The 10,000-nt window shown below is 38.0% G+C and overlaps 1 protein-coding gene across 7 annotated transcripts in view; it reads right to left on the reverse strand.

The window, feature by feature from the left end:
* The window catches only part of FOXP2 (forkhead box P2), a 407,162-nt gene that overhangs the window by 185,237 nt on the left and 211,925 nt on the right, over window positions 1-10,000 (reverse strand). For all 7 annotated transcript variants that reach the window (XM_039726874.1, XM_039726869.1, XM_039726875.1 and 4 more), the window contains one exon: window positions 3,585-3,762. In XM_039726874.1, the coding sequence (XP_039582808.1) occupies window positions 3,585-3,752 (168 nt within the window). In that variant the 5' untranslated portion in view covers window positions 3,753-3,762. The remainder of the gene's footprint in view (window positions 1-3,584; window positions 3,763-10,000) is intronic.

Below are 10,000 nucleotides of genomic sequence, written 5' to 3' on the forward strand. Positions count from 1 at the left end.
ATCTGAATGATAGTACCATATTATCACTTTTGGAAATACTCTACATATTTTGTAACAATAAAATGCTAGTAATGATATACTAACAAAATAAAACTGCTTTGAAGAAATAACATAATACGTAGTCAACTGAAACAGCTTCTAAGCAATAAATTCCCATAAAACATTTAAAAAGATTATCTTGGTAGCACTGACTTAATGAATGCTCAAAATGCAAGCTCAAATCTACCCTGCAAAGCAATCATGGTTTTTTAGCAACTATTTTGACCTCAGTGACACAAACAATTAATTCTACAAACTTAATATAAAAATAAAATTCTACATCTAATGCAGAATAATCTGTCAATGTATTTAATCAAGGATATGCTTTTTTTCATGTATTATAAATTCCAGTATCTAACACTGATTTTAATATACAAGGAAAAAAAAGAAAATGAAAAGCTCAGAAGTGTCTGAATGTACACATACAAAAGAGAAAGCTCACCGTCAGCCAAAAAATGCAGAAGACACAAGTCTGGGCAGATTACAGTTTGCATCATATTTTTAAAATAAAATTATACACTCACTTTAGAAATATTTATAAATCTATAAATATCACCAGCAAGAAAAGAAGTTGCTTACATCCTAGTCATACATCTTCAAAGCCGACCTGATGACTTGTGACAGCACCCAACCCATTTATCACCGAGTATATATTACAATATATTATAGAATACTGTCATTTGCACTTGATACATGGATGAGGAATAACTCCCTGATTTAAGTCAAACTTCTCATTTCTATATAAAGACCACAACAATATAGTTCATCAAGAAAATAACAAGAGTGTCCAAACTCCATATAGTTGCCTAAAAGAACATAATAAAATCTGTTTTATCTTATTTACCTTCTATAAATCCATACATAAATAACTTTTAAAAATTAATTGAGCCTAGTTGGTCTTCTATATAGCCTAAAATTTCTCCCACTTAACTTTCCCCAGTAAACATTCATGCCATAGTAAAAACTTATTTTATGATTTTACTTGGCTGATAAACTTATTCTTAAGCATTAGCATCCCTTTACATAGCTGCCTAGTTGAAGGAAATTATTAAAACCAGCAATCATTTACTTACTTCCTTTAGAAGAAGCTATAAAAAACTTGATTTTTTTTATTCGAAGACTCCCAGTAAAATGATTCAGAGAAGCCAAATCCAGAATGTTAAACTATGAGATGAGTACATCTTGCACATATTTAAACAATAAAAAATCTGAACAATAATAGTTGCTAGGGTTTCCTCTGTTTTTCTGTGTGTCAAAGTTTTCCAGACAAGTGTCACATATTAAAAACATCATTTTAGAGAATTACTACAGTGACAATAATAAAAGCAACCATCATTTTTCTCTTAATTCATATTTCAAAAGGCATCTGTTCAAAAACGGGGGGGGCGGGGGGGGGGGAGAAACAGAAAAAGAAGGAAGAAAAGCAAAAGTAGCACAAAGCTATGCCCGTTATCTGAAGGACATCCTACTGTATGTTTACTAGTGTTTATGTTTCACATCAACATATTTTATAGAAGGATTCATATGCCTAACTCAAGCTGTATTTAAATCCTATGGTGCAGACCCTACCATAAAATGCCTCTTGAGTCCTATTAACTGTACCCATGGTTTTACTTTGCCTGTCTGCTTATTTAAGATCTAATCACAATTTTGAAGAAAAGATTGTCACTTCTAAGCCTGTCCCCTCAGAACCTGCCTGTTATTAGTACTCAACTGGATATTTTCATCTTCAGTTGTAATTCTCTGTGGTCTTTGCAAATGCTATCTACTGGAATCTCTGGCTGTATGGACAAATTGGCTACACATGCCTAGGACTGCTACTTTGAGAAACATGTAAGTGGCACATTATTCTATTAGCATTTTTGTGTTTTAAGTACTTCACTTAAATTTAGTTTCTAAACATATTCACCAATTTCTTTCTCAACGAAGATTTTAAAATTCTGTTGTAATCTGAACACCTGAATAAAGATCATGGCATGATTTTCAATGAAAACAATATTACATTTTTATATTTATTTATATGTATACGATTTTATATTAAAATAGTACAAAAATACAAGGTACTATAATACAATAATCATGTATATAGAGAGAGGTAGAAACCTGCTAAGAACATAATGAAGACACTGAAATCTGTATTTCTTCAGACTGGCATACTGTAAGTGCTCAATTGCTAAAACAGAATACACATGAATTTGAAGCAAGGCACATATTTAAGCCTTAACAACTTCTCATATTTCAATCTATAACTATTTCCTTCTTCCACATTTTCTGTCACCATTTAAAATATTTAACTATAAATGTAGCTAGTGTACACTGCTTAATTCAGCACTAAAAATTATTCAATTTTAAGAGCTATTATGACCTGCTATTTCAGAGGCCCATGCACATGCAATGTATCTATCAAGTTAAAACATGTTTCTATAAAACAACATTTTCATAATAGTTTACCTAACAGAAAACAACTTTTCTTCCACTAATGTAATACCTGACGTTGAAATGAAAAACCTCAGCATTTAAAATTATGGGTTTGAACTCCAAAGGTGCTGAGTGGGCTCAGCAAATGAAAGAATGAGGCAGCAAAGACTTTCAGGAGTTTGAAGCAGGTACAGGGCAGAATCAGACCCCGGCTGTTTACCAAACAATTTGGGCTTCACTGCATTAGTACAATTTGTGTTCCCTGATGGCGAGGCAGCTCCTTAGGCAGAAAAAGTAGTTTTGTTTGTTCAGGTTTTAAAAGGAAATCTTACAGTGACAAAAATTAATGTATTGCATCTTGTAATTAGGTGGTGTCAGCAGCCAGAGGACGGTTGAATTTTACAGTTTTAAACACAACACTAGTTCTGCATTAACTTTGTTGGGAACACAAATAGATTAAAAAAAAAATATGTTTTTCAAAATGAGAAGGGAAACAGACATGCAGAAAAACTGCTTCTTCTCTTTTCTCATGTCTTCAAAATTACACATTCATATTACAAATCACACACACACAAGCACACACAGACAGGAACACTGTCTTTTTTATTTCAGTGCGTTTGAACTAACCAGCATTTTTTAATTACACCTGTGACAGCAAAGTATCTTTATTGAGAAAAGTCACTCTGGTCCCTTCACTAGGGTCCCTTCACTGCCCAGCTCCGACTTTGGCACAATTCATCGCAAGCGAAGCGAAGTCTCAAGTAATGTGGCCCTCTGGTGGAAAAGCCTGCACCACGTCCTGCCCGCCCGAATCGCACATAAACTAACAGCTCCTGAAAACATGCACTGCAAGGCTTCGGCACAACTTTCATAAATACGCAGCGGGATTTTAATCGCCAGGCAAGCGTGGTGGCATGCAGCCAATATCAGCAAGATGTTGCTGCCACAAGAACGGGATCCTTCCCTTTCAGCATTATCGTGCACTAAAACAACAACAAATAATGCCCCATGCTCTTCGCTTCCACGACACTCCACATTCAGCACACACCAAGGGTCTACAAAAAGGTCCCCCTCTGAAAACAGCCCTTCATTTGTTTAAAAACAAACAGGAAACAAAACAAACTTACCTGCTGTTGTTGCAGATGCAGCAGTTCTACTGTGCTTACTTCAGTGCTCGTGTCACCACTTGATCTTCCATCTCTGCTGCCAGCATCTAATTGGCTGCTTAGAGTGCTCATTCCATTTTGATTCATTGAACTGTTGCTTATTGTCTCTGTCGCAGATTCCTGCATCATGACTTAATACCTAAAAGTGATTAAGAAGTATCAATTAACACACGCGTTACACCTTCACACTTCCATTATCAAGATGTCCCTCTCTGCCAATTACACAGACAGCATCTTTAGAAGAAGAAAAAAGCCTCACAGAGCCGTTTACCAAGAAATGCAATGCAAACTCTGCTTTCATACAGCTGCTAATCACTGGAATTATGATTTCTATGAGCAAGCTTTGTGTGCTTACATTTAACGGCCAAAATAACACACCATGCACGCAGCATGGTCAATAGCATTTATGAACGACTACGTTTTAAAGTCTACCTATAAAACCAGTTTAAGTGAAGGCACGATTTCACACACTGCTCTATATTTCCTATTATCTAGCTTTGACAACCATGGATGACTATACAGCCTTATTTAAAATATTCACTATCTTGATTCTGTCAGAATTTTACAGCATATCTTATGCAAGGCTGTTGTTTAATGATGCACAGCTAATCATACAAAATTAAAATTTTGTAAGGGTGTTACAAATCATATGGTATCAACCAATGATAAATAGTATAATGGGCTTCTCCTTTTTTGTGACTAAATAAAATTTTGCCTCGGAGGCATTTTAAGAAAAAGCTCCTGCTGCAAACACGTCAGATATTGCCTATTTTTTTAATCAAACGCCTGATATTCATTTATTTTTCTGACATTTAAAACATTTAATACTGTCCTTCCTGGGAAGTAATTAAGCTTATGCATGAGCAGCAATCAAACTGTTCACTTGAAGATGACTTAAAACTCAATTTTAACATAGGCAAATAAATGAAAGATATAAAATTAATTTTCCAGGCATGTATTAGATATGAAAGCTGGAAATAAAATCTATCAAGAATATCACTAATGATTGTGCTAAAAACAGCATAAATTATGCATATTACCTTCTCTACAGTAATAAATGTTTTATCATTTTCACTGCATAAATATACTGTACTTTCAGGATAGCAATGAGATGTCCTGCCAAGATCAGTTGAAATCTTTGCAGTAAATAAAGAACCAACGTGCCCTTACAAACCAGAATTTCAAGGCGCATTTTGTATCTGTAATATGGAAAGGTCAGCGTCTCTTCTCAGAGCCACCAAAGTCCTCTCCTGTTCTCGCAGGGTCAGAATGCAGCTCCCTTCCTTCATCCTCACTCCCGACCTACTGACAAGAGTCCTCACAACAACCTGGCTGAGCTGTGATTTTAAAAAACACCTCTGAAGGGAGAGGGATGTGCAAGCAAACTCAGGAAAGGAAACAAAGCTTGCTGTTTAGCTTAATTATTTAACTGAGCTATTTTGTCCATTGCAAAGTATGCGCAACTGCCTTTCCTTAAAAAAAAAAAATTAAAAAAAAGGCAGGAAAAGGATCATTACAACTTCAACTATTTGCATGGGATATTAATTAAAATGCAGTGTGAGTTACCACAAACAAGCTCCTACAAGATAAAGTATAAGTATATATTATGTGAAACATGTTAAAATAGCAAAAGATGAGTTATTTAAGGATGGTCTGGTCAGAAATAAACAGGATGCAAAAAGCCTAAACACAAACACAGTTAACATAAAGGAGAGCAGCTGTTATAGCCCAGTAAACAACAGCAGCACCAGATGTGTTTATGAAGAAACAGTCCTCCTAAAACACTTATGAACATCAGCAAAGAAAAATAATAGAAATGGAAAATGTGATACAAGCAGTGATGAATTTTACAAGGCAAAAACAAAGCTAATACTCTTTTCAGAGATTAGGCAGCTAATAAGTATTCAAATTAGGCATAAATTTTACATGTACAATGTTTAAAATATTCAGAGAAAAGGGTCTGATTGCCCTTAGTAGTTATATGAAAATTCTAATGCGGATATGCCACAACTGTGGAAGCAGACAGCCCTTTCCGATTTTTACAATATTTACTTTCAATAAAAGGACGTGTACATCAGAGTGGAAATTTATTTGAAACTTCATCAGCTGTATCGTTACAAGGATTTGGAAATTTGGGAAATTCAAACGTTAATCCTCTTTTAGTGAAACAAAGATTTAACTAACAGACAGGTTCATCTTTTACAAATTCAAACATTAGACAATAACAGTGGTACATTTAGCCAGGCACATTAAAAGGGCAAAGGGGGGGTAAATGTTAGATAATCAAAACATTACAAAACACCCAGAACTGTAATAAATAAATACACCATCCCTCCTGTTTTTACATCTCTCTGATTGTTTCATTACAATTAACAAAGAAGGGTTAAATGTCTTCCAGTTCATATTAACCAAAGGGTTTTATGTCTTGTGGATTTTGTATCCTCGCAAAGCCCCAGAGTGTAGTTCAGGCTCTACATTTAAAGTTAAAGTGCCTGTGAGCCAGCAAAATAGGCTTTAACATAACATGACCAGTAACACCACTCTGGCAATAGAAAACAACAAATCCGATCCAACAGCTGGGTACAGACAGAATGGAACTACAGAGTAACAATACTAGAAAGGGCAATTTATTTGGAAGTGAAGTGAAGAAACACTGAAGTATTTTTATGAAGACAAAAGAGACCATATAATTTTATGTTAAAAATAAAGCGTGGGGGGTGTTTCTCTAGTTTTAAAATTATATTTTTAAGAACACTAAAACTTTGGCTAGAGTAGTACACTGTGTTGATTGTCCTCAGCCCCCTGCTCACTGTCAGCAGCTGAAAAAGGGCTGCTAGCGAAAGCAAGAGCATAGAATCTTTCTTTTCCCTTCTTTTCTTTTGCATAGACGTACATATATACGTGAGTCTACACACATGTGTATGTACTATCAAAAATTTAATCCTCTAAATCCTCACAATTTGAAGCACTGAAATCATCTAAACAAGGATGATTTCTAATGTCTATGTATCAGTATCAGAGTTATTGGTAGCAAAATAATTTGAACCTGCAACATCTCACTGAGCAAACTAATGTACTTTTTTTCTTGTTTTTACAATAGCAGTGCAGACTGTTACCAAAATGAGCATAAATAAACACACAGGAAATAGACAGGTATCAGCCAGACACTAAGGCTGTAAGTTTGGAAATTCAAATAGGACAAGAAAAAATATACAGGTCCCTGTTTACATACATTTATACACATTCATACTTTCTAATCCTTCTCTTTTCTCTTGCTGTCACACTCGCTGTCAGTCATGAGCATGCCTACACAGGCACACATGCACACACGCACCCACATTCACAGACACATTCACCAGCACCTACTTCTGTCGTGATTCTGCAACTCTTGGCGCCAAAGGTGCAATACAAGCTTTGCTACCCGGTATTTTAAACAAAGGTATGGGGAAAATATTTCCTGCTGTCTGCAAGACAGAATGAAATTGTAGATAATTTTAGAGTGTGGTTGCACTGCAGGTTGAATACCTAATCCTGTCAGGGTAGCCAAGCCATCACCCATACCAAAAAAAGAAATACTCCACCTTGTTGAGTTAGAGGCTCAGCCTGACTTTTCTCCCCTGCAGACCTGGACATTTTCTATGCGCCGTGCGCCCGCACGTGCACGCGTGTGTGCTTTAAGCCGGCAAGTCACTGTACAGATACTTATTCTCTACACCACTTCCCTTTTGAAACATTAAACTGACACTGGAACTGACTGCACAAGATTGCATTTTCTCTTCCTAAACAACTTGAATTGAAAGGTTACTTAGTGTAACAATATTTACTTGCAGAATTGTGTTGTTACCAGGGGTATAATGGATGGTGGCTATGCAGGTTTACGCAAGAATGAGTGAAGCATGAGGCATTAGCCATGTGTTTGACATGTTTCAAATTGCTATAATCCAGCATTAAACACACCCAGCAATTCATGCCATTTCTTGCAGCCATAATCTTGAATAAAGCGTGCACAACCACTTATTATATAAATTAGTATATGACTCCCTGTTATAGTCACAACAGTGCTTTTGTGTTTATTTTGCATCAAGACGGGGTCTTTTATTTGTACAAATAGCAGGATAGCGCGCGGTGCCGCAATTAAACCTCCTCGGTTTATGACGGGGTGCGTGCCATACCCGGCTGGCAGGGCCTGCGGTGCCGGCGCGGCCCGGGCTGGGCCCAGGCCCGGCGGGAAGGGCCCGGACCTGGGCCCGGCGGGAAGGGTCCGCACCTGGGCCCGGCCCGGGGCANGGCGCGCGCCGGCGGCGGGAGCGCGCGGAGCGGGCGCTGCCCGCGGGAGCCCCTCAGGGAGAGCCCCTCGGGATGAGCCCCTCGGGATGAGCCCCTCGGGAGGAGCCCCTCGGGGAGAGCCCCTCAAGGAGGAGCCCCTCGGGAGGAGCCCCTCGGGGAGAGCCCCTCGGGAGGAGCCCCTCGGGGAGAGCCCCTCGCGGGGAGCCCCTCGGGGAGAGCCTCTCGCGGGGAGCCCCTCAGGGCGGGCCCGCGCCCCGCGCCATGGCCCCCGCGGCCGGAGCGCCTGCCCGCACAGCGCCGCTGCCTCGCTTCCCTCCGTCAGACACAGCCCAGCCTGCGGCCTTTTGAAACCGGACCGTGATGTAAAAGCAGAGGTGAGGAGCTGGGCTTAAATAATAGTAACTTCTGTGCTCTGCTGGAATTAATTCATCATTGACACAAGGCACAATGCATCTGAAGACTTGCGCTGGTGAACGCTAAAAGCCTTTAATACTTAAGATTGCTTAATAAATCAAAATGCCAAATATTAAGGACATAGCTGAATGTATGAGAACAAAACATTTGGAAAGCTAAGAGAACATTTGTAAAGATGTTTTGGTATTTTTTTTTAATTTTATCCAAAATAGCTTTGAAAGCTTGAGTTAAGCAGAGACAAGTCACTGCATAATTTTAAAATACATACCTATGTTAATGTGCTTAAAACACTATTAGGTCAAACACCATTGTAATACTGTAAAATAAAGTATCTGTATTAGTAGGTGTAAAATAAAGTCAGTATATTAATGGTTTAACACACTAGTGTCTGCTCAAATAAGTTTTCCTGGTAAAAATGTGAAATATGCCCAAACATCTTGTGCTGGAAGTTCTTTCAGAAAAACAGAGCTTCCAGTCCTACATTACAGGACCTAGAATAATCTGAAAAAATACATATCATCTGCATCAGTGATCAAAATCAGCCTCTTTCACGAGAAAAAATAAAATTTTCATGGTAAAAGAAAATCATCTATTCAAAGCGATATAATCATTTTAGTATTTGCAATATTCTCACTAGTGAAGACGGTAATTGTGAGTAAAGTAAAAAGATCAAAAATGGATAAAATCCGCAGCAGTGTCTTGATCCCAACACAGAAAGCACTGATACTCTGAAGAATTCAAGTTGTAGTATAGAACTTTTAAGTGGACACTCATTTGGTGGGCCTCTGAAGGCCTTTTTTAACACAGACTTGTAATAAAATTGACAACTGGATTTTGCAAATTAGCACAGATGAGATTTATTTTACTTGAGACAAGAACCAGCAGTTCAGCATCCCCACCCACACACGGTTCCAGGTAAAGAAAACCTGGATCCTTCCTGCAGCGTTATCTTAACAGGTGCACTTGGCTGGCATGAGGAAGCATTAAGAAATCAGATTAATTGATTTGTGCTAAACTGCAACTGAAAAAACAAGCATTGTTTAAAATATTTATCTTGCCACTATAAGCCACAATTTTTCCCACTGTCCATGTACTATGGTTTATCTATCAGATGTTTAAATGAACATCCTTTTAACTGACTGGCACCAACAGTCAGATAAAGGTATTGATGGTAGAATATCGTATTCAATCTTAACTAAAAGCTATCTTGCATTTTCAAGGCTGTATCTTTTCCGTTCACACCCTCTTAATTCTTTCGGACTAATAAAAATAGCAGGTCAGTTTGGGGCACAGTAATTTATCTGCTTTCTAAAATTGAGGACTATGTTGTCACACTCATGTGCTTATTAAACAACAGTTCACTTACCAAAACAGCAAGGAAGGTCTAATTAATTTCCACCTGCTATTTATTTTCACTTGCTAGGGAAAAAAATCCCTGTGAAGGCCAGTGTTACCTGTGTGAGTAGTGTGCACAGGACTGGAGGATGCATACTTTACACACAGGAGAGGGGCAAAAGCTGCTAGAGTGCATTACTTATAACCTATGCAGAAATGAGCAGCCAGTTTCAGGATAAGATTCTTATTTGAGCAACGACAGCTTGGAAACCCCACCTTGGAAAGCACACTCCTCTCACTCCCTTTCCCTCTTTCCCAGTCTTAAGGAAAAAAAAAAAAAA

This window comes from Passer montanus, unplaced genomic scaffold (genome assembly GCF_014805655.1).
Source record: "Passer montanus isolate IOZ18808 unplaced genomic scaffold, ASM1480565v1 scaffold6, whole genome shotgun sequence".
NCBI classification, from domain to species: Eukaryota; Metazoa; Chordata; class Aves; order Passeriformes; family Passeridae; genus Passer; species Passer montanus.